A 13,082-nucleotide genomic window follows, 5' to 3' on the forward strand; every position below is an offset into this window, starting at 1 on the left:
AAAACTCATTGTATAAACCAACCATTACGCATTACATAATGGATAATTCTCACGAGATGAGAAAACATTACAATATATAGTTTGCATATATATGTAAAGCTCCAATAGCAATAATTCTTGTTGTTTTACATGTGTTTTTTTTATTCGACTGAATAATTCAAAATATCCATCGGGTTTTTTACAATCTGACTACCAAAAAATTAGTAAGGATCAAAGACAGTCACCTCAAGAGAAAACAAAAACATTACATATTAAGTAACGTACATCTCTTCAGTGAACACTTCATGCAACCACGAGGGGTAACCGACGGCTACGTATGATTGTCCAAGCCATAGGTCCGTCTCTTGTCCGCCTCCAAGAGATCTTTTGATTCCAAAGCAAAAATGACTCTTCTGATTTTGAGACTTTTTCATGCTTTCAATGGCCCAAAGCCAACATTTCAACTCTTCATCCTTTTTTGACACCACAAGGGAAAAGGCTCTCCTACTATGAAGGAGAACACTATACCTTCTGAATTTCTGAGCACCCAGGCTGCACCTCCCATTTTTTTCTCTCCATCCCACGATGCTGCTAAAGTACATTTCAGCCAAGGTTTATTCGGAGGTCTCCACGAGTTTCTGGAAATCTTAGGAGCAGATAACTCACTCGAATCTTCCTCTTGTTCCACTTGCTGAGCTAGAAACCACAAAGAAGCTTCCTCTCTAATCTTGCTAATAGTATCTGTGATATTTCAAACACAAGAAAAATGACATAGAGAAAAAAAGTATTTTTGAAAAGTGACATAGAAAAATGGTATTTTTAAAAATGTCATATTAATCAATTAGAATTGAACACACATCAGATTTATATTTAAAACTTTGATTATCCTATTTTCAATCATGTTAACGAATTATGTAATTATTTTACAAATATTATTATTTATATTTATACATATATGTTGACTTATTAGACACACTTAGTTATGATTTAAGAGTATAAAAAAATATAAAACTAAAGACTTCATATTTTAAACTCAAGATTTAGTCCCAAATAATATTTAGCAAAAATATGTAAATATTTTCTACTTGAATATAAATAGTTTTGTATAATGGAACTTTTGGTTTTTGTTTTTCAGAAATCATTTTTTAAACTCATTCACCACAAACAATTGGGTTTTGGAAGATTTTAATAATTATAATCGAGAATCTAGAAACCATTTTTCACTCTTCTTCAACAAATTTTTTAAGTAAAACTTTTTATTTATATATTAATTCTTATTTTTGCAAAATCTAAAAACAAAAACCCAAAATCTAAATTTCAAAATTCTTTATCTAAAAACTATTTAAAACCAATAACTATTCATGGTCTTGTTAGTATTTGATTTATATATGTATGTAAATTTATATGATTATCAATTTATAATATTAACTCGACCATATTTTTACACATAGATTGTAAAAAATATTATCTTATCGATTTTTGTATATATAACAAATCCAACTTAACAAAAAACAAACAGCAAGGTTGGAGAGGTTGATCTTGACATGTACATAACATAAACTTGTGTGATGTGATATGTCAAAGAATTGAGAATGATGAAAGAATTGTTATATGATACTACAATAAGGAAACATAATGGGAGGTTAATAAAGTGAGTTTTCTCCATCTTTGATTTTTTTTATATTTTTTTTTTTTGTGATTTTACTTGTAATGCCTTTTAACTAGATAGTGACCCACGCGGTACAGCGTGGAAAAATATTTACGTAAATTTAGGTTTGTTTGTTACAAAATAATAGTAGAAATTTTATTTGTTTTATACATTTTATAAAATTATATATTTAATTTACTTAATTTCATACTCCGATTTTGATCCGTAGTCGGTAATACTAAATTTGTTTGTGTGCAATATCAAATTCTTTAATTATAAATTTGGTAAAGTTTTAAGAAAAACCAACAAAACATGTATTGACCCATGATCTGGTATTACAAATCGATGTGATCATGTTTATATATCTTAATATACCAAATTTACAATAGTGTTTGATGTTAATATTAACACCATTGGAGTTATTGGTATAAAATGTTAGTTTATATTAAATTTATATGTGAAAATTACAATTAATTATGTATATGTATATTGACAACATTATACAGTTAGTATTGTTTATATAGTGAATATCATGTATAAAAAATAAGTTTTAACAAATTAAATAGTTTGTTATTGTTTACTAAGATTTCTGAAACAAATAAATAGAATATGTTAAATAATTTCATTAAATAATTTTGAGAATATTTTTTTATTATTTTGTAAACAAAGATAAACTTTTCTTTTGTTAGTTATTGGATTAATTAAAATGCAATAGCATCAAAGCTGGTTAAAGTTCTAACAACATTGCTTAAATAAGGATATTGAGATATTTTTAAAATATAAGCAATGTTGTATCTTATTTTTAAAATATATCTGTCATTATTAAACGATTTAAAATATATCCCTCAAAAGATATGCAAATATTCAATCTTATTTTTATAAATAAAACTTTAGAAAACGAAGTTTATAATTGTTTTTAAATCGTTTGTTTCTGTTTCCTAAGATTTCGGAAATAATAAATAGGATATGTTAAATAATTTTATTAAATAATTTTGTAAATATAAGTTTTTTGTTAGTTATTAAATTAATTAAAATGTAATAGCTTTTTTTTGTAATATGCCACATGGTAGTAGAGTTAAACTTTAACAACATTGCTTAAATAAATATACAGAGATTTTGTATTTCAAATGTATTGTGTGTGTGTAGGTAATGTCAATGTTTGTATGTAGCGGTCAACTATGCATCTATAACTTAGACACTTGTAGGAAAATATATATCCACAAAAGAAGTACAAAATGTGTTCATAATTGTCTAACAATAGACAATTATGTGGGTTTTACAATAAACTTGTCACCATGGTTCCACAAAGTAGAGTCCCTTGCTGGTGAATCCCTCAAAAGTTATGGGTTTGGAAATTCTCAATCGGCTGAGGATGGAGAGGGGAGTGGATACTATCATTTTAGACCACTTGTTCTTCTAGAGTCTTATAGAATCCACATGTTGTACTTTCATCCACTTTCATCCGGTAGTACTACAAATATCTTATTAATTTTTTTGTGTTGTTTGTTTAAAGTAACTGATGTTATTTTTAATTTAAAAAACTAACAACATCGCAAAAATAAAAAATAAACTACTAAATCCGATCCGATTATCCAATTTTTACTGATTTTTAAACTTGACAACTTTTTTCTATTCACCGCCCATTTAAAAATAACAAGATTAGAATCCGCGGTACACCGCAGAAAAAATTACTTATGACTGAAACATTTAAATTATAAATTGTATTTGTTGGTTAAATATGTTATAATTATATAATAATTGTTAACTTTATGGTTTAAAGTTTAAACCATATAATACCGCAATATAATTTGTTTTTTACATAATATTTATTTAATCAATTTAATTAGATATGTCTATTCTCTTATACCGATAGTGTTAACAAAATAATGAAATGATGTTTTACATGTGTAACACCAAATTAATGATATTTTAAATTTATATAAATATCGACAAACCTGTCCCGCTATATAACTCCATCCCGAGATATTTAACTCTCACTATATCATCTTAATTTTTAATATTTATTGTTTTGTATTATAAATATAAGCTTGAGTTGATACGTTATTTATTAAGATTGTAACCATTTACATTTTATAAGATTGACGCTTCGTAAAAAGTTTAAATATTTATAATACTTAGAATTCTTAAAACGGTTGAGTATTTCTCATATTTGAAGTTTCGTAAAAGTTTAAATATATTATTAGTATTTTAAAAGTCTTCTAACTTTTTTAAAAGTTGAAATATTTATAATATTTAAACTTTATGATATTTATAATATTTAAACTTTATAAATTTGAACTTCATAAACGTTTAAATATTATTAATATTTAACATTTTAGAAAGTATAACTTTCTAAAAATTTTAATATTTATAATATTTTTTATAAAAATCTTTAATAAAGAACTGGTATAAACCAAATAATTTTTTTGATAGTTTGAATGCCTGATAAATCAAGCTTTTTGTATTTTGAATCATTTTGGTGTCTTTTATAGTATGACTCTGAATCATTGCCCAATTTTTTTAGGCGATGTGGGATATTGTATCCGTAAATTGAGTAATATATGTCCGTTTTTAAAAATTTGTGTTACATCATATGCAAGAAAAAATCACAATTTTTATTAACTAAATGTATTATAGAATAATTCAAGATAATTTAAATATAAATTCAAATAAAAATGAAAATGAATAATATATTTATGTTGAATGAGATAGAAAGATTTCCTTATTTTTTAAAATCTTACTTATAATAAATTTTGAAATTTTTGGTAACTAATATTAAAGTCAATGCATTAAATGTAAAAACTTTCTAAAATCGATTTTTGAGCAAAAACTGTTGCAAAAATACTATTATAATATTTGTTACAATCAAATATTTAAAATGGTCGGTTGGCGTTTTTTTAGTTCTTTTATAACATTTTTGTGCAACAACTCACTTTCAATAAATAACTTAGGTTATTTGTTTTATGTATATAATTTAGTGATTTGTTTGACCAAAAAAAAAGAAACAAAAACTTAGAGGTTCTATTGGTAAACAAATTGCTTAAAGAAGGACCGAAAAATAAATAACAAAAGAATTGAATGGATCGACATAAGGGTATTTTCGGTAATTCATATATGTTGAAAGACGACAATAAAAAGATAAAATGAACAAACCCTAGTTTAAACTTTCACGGCCGACCTCCGAGTCTTGTTGGCTTCAGAGTTGTGACCAAAATCTTCTCCGGCGCTATAGCGACGATTCTCCGGTACGAAGTCATTCACCTCTCTCTCCTCTCTCTCGTTATCTTCGTCTCTATCTCTATCTCAATTTCGTTTCCGTGTGTTCTGCTTTTCTCTTTCTTGTTTTCGTCGCACTTGTATGGATACAGAACAATCTGGGATTTGGACTTGTAGATGTTCAATTTTGTTGAGAATTTCTGGTTTGGTCTGTGTACATGTTCTTCTTCACTCTTGTATTTAAAGCTTATCTCTTTAAAGTTCTTGAGTTGTTTAAAGTGATTTGATTCAGTTGAGGCGTCTTCGTTATGCCAAGAGATGTTTATCTTCTTACTTCGCACATTCTTTTGATCATAATTCTTAGAACGATTTTGGAATTGTTTCAGTTACGAAATTGTTCTTAGTTAACTCCGCATTAACTTTGAATTGGGAGTTTTTCTATCTTCTACATTGGTGTTTCTATATCTTGAGGAGGAAAGAGTTTAACTTTCGTTGTTAAAGTTAAAGTAAACAGTAGTATTTTGTGCTGTGTGTTTGTGCGGTATGAATGTTTTGAGTTAGGGAGCTGAACAAGGTAGATGCATGAGTCTATGTTACATGATGTCATGACACATGCTTTCTTTATGATAGATGGCAAGCGCTTGGAACATGAGCATTGCAATGGTTCCTAGGGATATAGAGAGGGGATGGGGAGATCAGTGTGGAGTTGTTTCTTTTTGTTTTTTTATTGTTATTGGAGATTCTTCTTGCTCTCTTTGGGAACCACTTTAGTCATCATGGGACGTTCTGGAGAGAATATATATTTCAAATTTTATAATAGCTTTTGGAGCACATTGGAGAGCAAATAAGCATTTGGAGCTTGTGGAGCAACTGCTCTGACCAAGGATTGCTCTCACTTGGTTTGCTTCATATATTTTTTGGTCTTACCACGTTTTTTTTTTTTTTTTTTTATCATCATCTCATCTTGATGCTAAGGCTATATTGAAAGCTGTCTGAGTGGAGATTCTTTGTCTATAGCAGTATAACTTTCGTCCTTTACTTATCTGTTTCCTTTTTATTCACATGTGCAGTAACCTTTGCAAACAATGAGTGGGCGATTTTCTCGGTCAATCTATGTTGGTAACTTGCCTGGCGACATTAGAGAACATGAGATTGACGATCTGTTTTACAAGGTCAGTTTTTAGTTATTTGTTTGACTCAATTATGGATATTATATTATCCCTATAAGATAAAATGAAGATTCTGGAGCATCTTTTGTGTTTACCTTAATGCTCGTGTTTGCAGTATGGCCGCATAGTGGATATTGAACTGAAGGTTCCACCTCGTCCTCCATGTTATTGCTTTGTTGAGGTAAGTTTATTCCCTTAACTTACATGTTCCTAACTAAATTTACAAGATATAGTTTCACTAAACCAAGCTTTGTTGAACGTTTTGTAGTTTGAGCATTCTCGGGATGCTGAAGATGCAATCAAGGGCCGTGATGGCTATAACTTTGATGGCTGTCGCTTGAGGGTAATCAGACATTCATTACATCCTTGCTATCTTTCAGCTGACAGGAGTGGATTGGTGTTTTTATCCATTAGTCCATAGTTTATAATCAGAACTTATGCAGGTTGAGCTTGCCCATGGTGGCCGAGGACAGTCTTCAAGTGATCGTCGTGGTGGCTATGGTGGTGGAGGTGGGGGTGGTGGTGGATCTGCTCGGTTTGGCGTCTCACGACACTCAGAATTCGGAGGTTTGTGTAATTTCCTATGAGAAGATGGTATGGATTAAGAGTTTGGTTTAATTAATATTTGCTTTTTCTGATTCTTGGATGTCTTATTATACAGTTATCGTACGTGGGCTTCCATCATCTGCTTCATGGCAAGATTTGAAGGTATGATGACACTTCATGTTTTACTGAACCATATTGGCTTCTACTCCCTAGTCTTAGTTTTCGTATAAACCCATTATTTCAGGAGCATATGCGGAAAGCTGGTGATGTGTGCTGTGCTGAGGTCACTCGAGACAGTAATGGTGCGTTTACAGTTTCTTATGCCCAATTAAATATATAAATGGCATACTTTCTTAGCAATATCTTACGTTTTTCAGCTTGAAGCAGCATTTTTGTTTGAGATATATTATAGTTGTGTCTTTTTTTATATATGATCAGGAACTTATGGTGTTGTCGACTACACCAATTATGATGACATGAAGTATGCTGTAAGTTGAACTATGTTCTTCTCTCTTGCTGAATAGCACACTATGATTTATGTTGTTTCTGAGATTCGAAGTTGTGATTTCAGATAAGGAAACTTGATGACACAGAGTTCAGAAACCCCTGGGCTAAAGCTTATATCCGGGTACCATTTCTCTTTGCAGTCTTTTTTAGTTTGCTCTGTTTTGTCATTTTACTTATATCCGACACTTGACATAGAGTGATGTGTGGTAGTAAATATGCTTCTATATTGAAATGAGTAATGAAAAATGGAGAGATACTTTTAACTAGATGGAAAAGATGAAAAGTAGAATTTATGTTTTTAGGGTTTTAGGTATCGCAAGTCTCTCAACAGTATATCATGGTAGATGCTTCATTCTCTCCCATCCCATTTATGAAATATCTTGTGAATTTAGGCAAAATCGATGTTAGCTCACTCACTTGAACATGATTTCACAAGTTAATATTCATGTTATGTCTGTGTTTTCTGCTCATATTCAGGTTAGGAAATATGAAAGCTCCCAATCAAGAAGCCCAAGTAGAAGCAGGAGCAGAAGCCGAAGTCGTGGCCGTGGCCATAGCCGTAGCGGCAGCGGTGGTAGCCGCAGCCTTAGCGGTAGCAAGAGCCCAAGGAAGGATTTGAGGTGCTATGTTTGTTATCACTGAACCTTATATATATCTCCCATTTTCAACAACTAAAAGCTGGAAAATTGTGTTTATGAATCTTTATCGCAGTAAATCACCAAGACGATCCCATTCCAGGTCGATATCAAAATCTAGATCACCATCTCCTGACAGGAAAAAGAGTCCCCCCAGGCAAGTTCTCTCCATTTGTTTTTTGGTGTTTGCTCCTTCACCGTGTTGGTATTTTTTTTGTTCTTTCTTTTATTTCTCCTGTGATTAAGTGTGGTTTTTTTTCCAATTTAGGGCAAAGTCGAGATCTAAGTCCAGGTCAAGGTCCAGGTCCCCATCAAAATTTCCTCCCAAGGTATAAAAAATAAGCTGCATTTTAGCATAGTTTTCGGGAAATATGCCAAGTTATAGGCTAAAGACCAAAGAAACCATGATTTATAAATTGTTTTTTTTTCTCAGGTTCGTGAAGGCAGTGAGTGATTTATTAGGCGGGGAAAATGGCCAGAAGAAAAAAGACTGCTTAAATTCTCAAGTCAAGATCCAATCTGTGACATTGTTGTTTTTGCTGTTTTTGGATAATTGACTTCTTCTTCTCCTCCTTGTTTCTTTGCTTTCAAATCTTCCTTGCACTCTTCTCTTTCTCGCTTTTATGTTATGTATGATTCCGTGAAAATCACCATACCTCTTGAACTTTTGTATGATTAGACTTGTTGGTGTCCTTTACCATTTTAATGTCCTAGCGACCCCAGATTAGATTTCTTTCGATATTTATGAAATATTTGACTGATTTATTTGATAAATGGCATCCAGTTAGCAATGTTAAGAGTCTTATGAATTCTTCAGCATGTCCGAAAGCTTAAATTTGTGGCATGGTCTATAGAGGTGCAAATCTGTTGATTAGATATGTGGCATGGTCTATAGAGGTGCGAATCTGCTGCCCCATAACATGTTCAGTGGCTTAAATTCCAATTTTTTTATCATTAGCATAGTTAACCTCTACTGGTCATTCCGACAATGTTTGATATTGTTTTCCTCGACTAGGTTCTTCCAAAAACGTAGATATCTCTTGACTGTTTCTATTGATCGGCATTGTCTAGAATCAACAACTCGTGAACATGATAATCGAGTTAGCATGAAGTGCACATTATTCACCATTGCTTATGTTGATACTCGATATAGCTAAATAAGAGGTTACAACGTCAAGAGCTTAGGTATAATGTAAACATTTTAGCAAATATAGATATCATAAGAGATTAATTTGATCCAATCAGTTTTTTCGCATCATATTAAAACTTATTAGTTATTTATGTATCATAAACATCATAACGTCAATTGTTTATAGTCAACTATGATGATATAAACCCTTCATGAATTATAGAGATCGAGTCTGTACAATAATTTTTTTTGGGATAAATAGAGGCTGTATAATACATAAGATCCCCAACTTACAAGCAAACTAGCTGCTATATAAAGTCTTATGAAGCTATAATCGCTTCCATAAGCCTCACATCTTCTACATGGTCTAGAAATGTATAAATCTTCCGACCCTTAAAAGCTTCAATCCCTTGGATTTTAACTCTTATAATAGTGTTCCTCTTCATATTGTAATAGAAAATATAGAAAGGATCATATAAACCAAGCGAAGTCAACACAATTTCACCATTACGAGTCATCCCAACAATATATAACCAGTACTTTTCGACCACATTCTTCCACAACGGCGGCAATATGTATAAATGCCTCGACCATTTCTGTTTGTCGACATCATCTAAAACCCACATCTCGATGCATGTAGTTCTTTTATTAAACATACCATCCGAATCATTGATAACGGCATCTAACTTGCCCTTGTAATTAATCAAAGTCCGAAACAAGAACTGGATCTGAACACCATGTTTATCAATACTAATAACTTGAACTTTTCTGACCGAACCTCAAAGCAAACTATCATTAACCGATTTCCCATAGCTTTATAAAATAAAAGGCCATTTATATATGCATATCCCAACACATTGAGGATCATGAGGAATGGAACATTCAACCATTCTCCATAATAATCTTCCTCTATTTTCTAATGTCAGAACTTGATGCTTTCGAGCTTCTACTGATACACACAACACTTTATGCTGTCTTTTAATCGGATCATACCCAAAATAGGTTTTCTTCAATTCAGTGCTCTCATTGCTTGCCGTATAGGGTAAGGTTATGTACTTTCCTGTGCTAGGGTTACATATCATCAGATTCGTATCTCTGTTACATAGCAAGCCACATACAGGAGGACAAACCTCAAAAAACTCAAAGGAACATGGGAAGCACATGTGATCTGCAGCTAAAGTCGGAGACGAGTTCTTGTCTAGATTCAAAGGCTGAGTTGATGTGAAAAAGAGCCATCTACCGTCAAGATGTAAGGTAAACAGAAGACGCGTACGTGGACGAGCCGAGGAGTTGGTGAGGTAAAGCTCGGTGAAATATGGAAGGCTGAGGATTGAAGCCCATGTCTTCGATAGGCAACGGAATCTTGCTATGGATTTGGCAGGCACTCTCGAGAGAATCTCAAAGACGAGATCATTTGGTATCTCCCGCAATGAAGATTGTGAGAAGGTTAACCCCATTGAGAAACATGGTACCGGTTTAGGCTATAGTACGTACTCTTCCACGAGTTGTATATACAGGCTAGAAATTGAAATGATGTCTAATAGGATTTTAAGATTTGTAGGAGTAAGTGTCTGTAGATACTATTAATAAATTAAAGTTAAATATGTGTACATAGTATAGATGATAAATCTTGTCATATCATCATCTCTAAACCAAGTTATTAAAGATGAAAAAAAAAATACGTACTGTCATATCTAAAAACTTTTTAAGTATAAGTAAATTTATTAAATAAAAGTATGTATTTCAATAATTATAAAGTATAAGATTATAATGCCAAAATAGTATTAAATCTTGAATAACTAAATTATGAAAAGAAAATAAACTATTCAACCAATACCCACCAATCATGTTGACAAAAATAAAAAACAAAACACAACTGAACAAATATGTAATCGATATATATAAACTACATGAAGAGATAAGGACGGTATTTGTGAAGTCTTATGAAGTCCTTAAAACAGTTACATATGGATCAGATTCTCTATATAGTCTATAAAGGTATAAATCCCTGAACCCGTACGAGATCCAAACCCTTGGATTCTAGCTTTTATGAATGTATGCCTCTCCACATTGTAGATCAAAACGTATAAAGGATCTGATGGAATAAATGAAGACAAGACAATTTCACCATTACGAGTCATCCCAACAAAGTGAAACATGGCCTCTGCTGCAGCTAAATTCTTCCAGATAGGAGGCAGTATGTAGATATGCTTCGACCATCTCCCTTCTTCGGCATCATCTAAAACCCACAGCTCAATACTTTCAGTTTTTTCAGTGAATAGGAACGTAACAAACACACCTAATTTAGCCTTGTAATTAATCAGCTTCGTACACCATAGCTTCTCTATAGGTGGTGGAGTAATAAACTCAAACTTCTCAGAGCTCAAGACAAAGCAAACTATCAGGCAATCTCGATGCCTATTTCTCTCGTGAGCTATATAATACAAAACCCCACTTATGCAAATCCCAACATCCCACCAAGGATCATAAGGTCGGGAACATGTAATCTTTCTCCACGAAAGTTTACCCGTACCTAATGTTAGAACCCTAGCGTATCGAAAAACGGGGCTTTTATAAACGTTCACGCACAATACCTTGTATTGTTTTCCGACTGGATCAAACCCAAAAAAGGTAGTCATTTCAGCATGTATCCATGTTGGATTGGGTAAGGTTTTGTACTCTCCTGTGCTAGGGTTACATATCACGAAACCCCTCTTTCTATTACATATCAGCCCCCAGACAGGTGGACAAATGCCACGGGAACCACAGTCTCTAGTGGGGAAACACATGTGATATTCGGCTGTTAAAAGACACGAGTAATTCTGGTCAAGACTTTGAGGCTGTGGTGCCGAGAAGAAGACCCACGTACCGTTGAGATGGAAGGTGAACAAGAGACGAGGACTAGTCGAGGAGTTGGTGAGGCGATGTCTGAGAACTGAAGCCCATTGCTTCGACACGCAACGGCACCTCGCTAAGTCTTCCACAGACAATCTAGTGACTATCTCAATCAAGAGATCATTTGGGATGAGCGAGAAGAAAGATGGTGTATCACAATTTGGTCGGGATATGGTTAAACCCATTGAGATCAGATACACCACAGCGACTCTGGCTCTAAGCCTCTAACTAAATTGTTTTTTTTTTCTTTTTTTTTTGAATACAATAGGCCAGAATAAGATTTGTGGAAGATTTTTTTTTAAAATGATTTATGGAAGATTTGAGGTCCAAAGTAATCATAATATAATACCTATTGACTAGTGACTAACATAGATGATCATACACAGTAAAACCTCTATAACTTAATAATGTTGTGACCATAAAAAACTATTAATTTATAGAGAGAATTTCTAAATTTGGTAAAAAAATTAAAAACAAGATTTAATCATTATAATTAATATTTTTTATAGAATCAATTATAAGGAAAATAACAATTATCATGCTTTAAAGATAACACTGAAAGATTTTGTTGTAGTAAAAATATTAAAAATGAAATCTATTAAAAGTTAATGTGTATATATATACATATATTTTGACAATTTTATATAATTATTAATTTATATTATTGATGAGACCATAAATTAATAAAAGATTTTCAAAAAAGTTATTATCTTATTATATTATCAAATTGTGTCCAAAATTACAAAAACCCAACTTGGGACCAAGAAAAATTATCAATTTATAGAGATCATTAATTTACAGAGTATTAATTTATAGAAGTTTTACTGTAGTAAGTAAATTACTAAATCAAAATAAAATTAGAGTGACAATTATTGTAAATTAAATCCAAAATATTTGTCTAAAGCAAAACTTATTGATTAATTAAAATATATTATATAATAAGATTATTATTTGATGGAAATAGAATTTCATGGCCTAGATTTAATATCTGGGTACCTATTAGAGGAATCTTGGAAAGCAAGATATGTATCTTGTGGACCAACTATTATCTATGGTCAAAATCTGTTTACGAAATGAACCCGTGAAGTCCAAACCGAGTAATGGTCTAGAAATCTATTGTTTGATAAATATTAAGAGGGGTGTATTTAACTTGATATTTTAAGTGATTTAAGTAAAATTAAAAATCCTATGTTATTCAATAATGAATTTTCAAACTTCTATTAAAATCCAATATTATTGAACTGATGATTTAAAAATCTATTTTAAAATTCACTGTTATTGAATTGATGATTTAAAAACTAATTTAAAATCCACAGTTCAAAATACAGAAATCCAAATCTCTAGATTTTTTGTGGGAT

At 31.6% G+C, this 13,082-nt stretch overlaps 2 protein-coding genes and 1 pseudogene across 4 annotated transcripts; 1 reads left to right on the forward strand and 2 right to left on the reverse strand.

Annotated features, from left to right (window-relative positions):
- Positions 1–4,743: 4,743 nt before the first annotated feature.
- LOC104780765 (serine/arginine-rich splicing factor SR34A) lies at positions 4,744–8,474 on the forward strand. 2 transcript variants are annotated; one of them, XM_010505299.3, is made up of 14 exons: positions 4,768–4,872; positions 5,474–5,742; positions 5,914–6,015; positions 6,128–6,193; positions 6,281–6,355; positions 6,456–6,579; positions 6,674–6,720; positions 6,803–6,860; positions 6,997–7,046; positions 7,130–7,186; positions 7,543–7,685; positions 7,777–7,857; positions 7,969–8,029; positions 8,134–8,474. In XM_010505299.3, the coding sequence occupies exons 3-14, from the start codon at positions 5,929–5,931 to the stop codon at positions 8,152–8,154; spliced, it is 870 nt and encodes a 289-aa protein (XP_010503601.1). In that variant the 5' UTR covers positions 4,768–4,872; positions 5,474–5,742; positions 5,914–5,928; the 3' UTR covers positions 8,155–8,474. The 2 variants fall into 2 exon arrangements, with proteins under 2 accessions (XP_010503600.1, XP_010503601.1); XM_010505298.3 differs by lacking the exon at positions 5,474–5,742 and having other exon boundaries at positions 4,744–4,872.
- Positions 8,475–9,027: 553 nt separating this feature from the next.
- Positions 9,028–10,286, reverse strand: LOC104783953 (F-box protein At1g31080 pseudogene; annotated as a pseudogene). Its single transcript, XR_015596314.1, has 2 exons — positions 9,948–10,286; positions 9,028–9,745 (listed from the first exon to the last, which is right to left on the reverse strand). The product of XR_015596314.1 is annotated as an F-box protein At1g31080 pseudogene (transcript).
- Positions 10,287–10,531: 245 nt separating this feature from the next.
- LOC104783954 (F-box protein At3g49450-like) lies at positions 10,532–12,116 on the reverse strand. The gene has a single exon (XM_010509046.2). The coding sequence runs from the start codon at positions 11,907–11,909 to the stop codon at positions 10,791–10,793; it is 1,119 nt and encodes a 372-aa protein (XP_010507348.1). The 5' UTR covers positions 11,910–12,116; the 3' UTR covers positions 10,532–10,790.
- Between the last annotated feature and the right edge of the window lie 966 nt (positions 12,117–13,082).

Source organism: Camelina sativa, chromosome 4 (genome assembly GCF_030686135.1).
Source record: "Camelina sativa cultivar CO46 ecotype springtype chromosome 4, ASM3068613v1".
NCBI classification, from domain to species: Eukaryota; Viridiplantae; Streptophyta; class Magnoliopsida; order Brassicales; family Brassicaceae; genus Camelina; species Camelina sativa.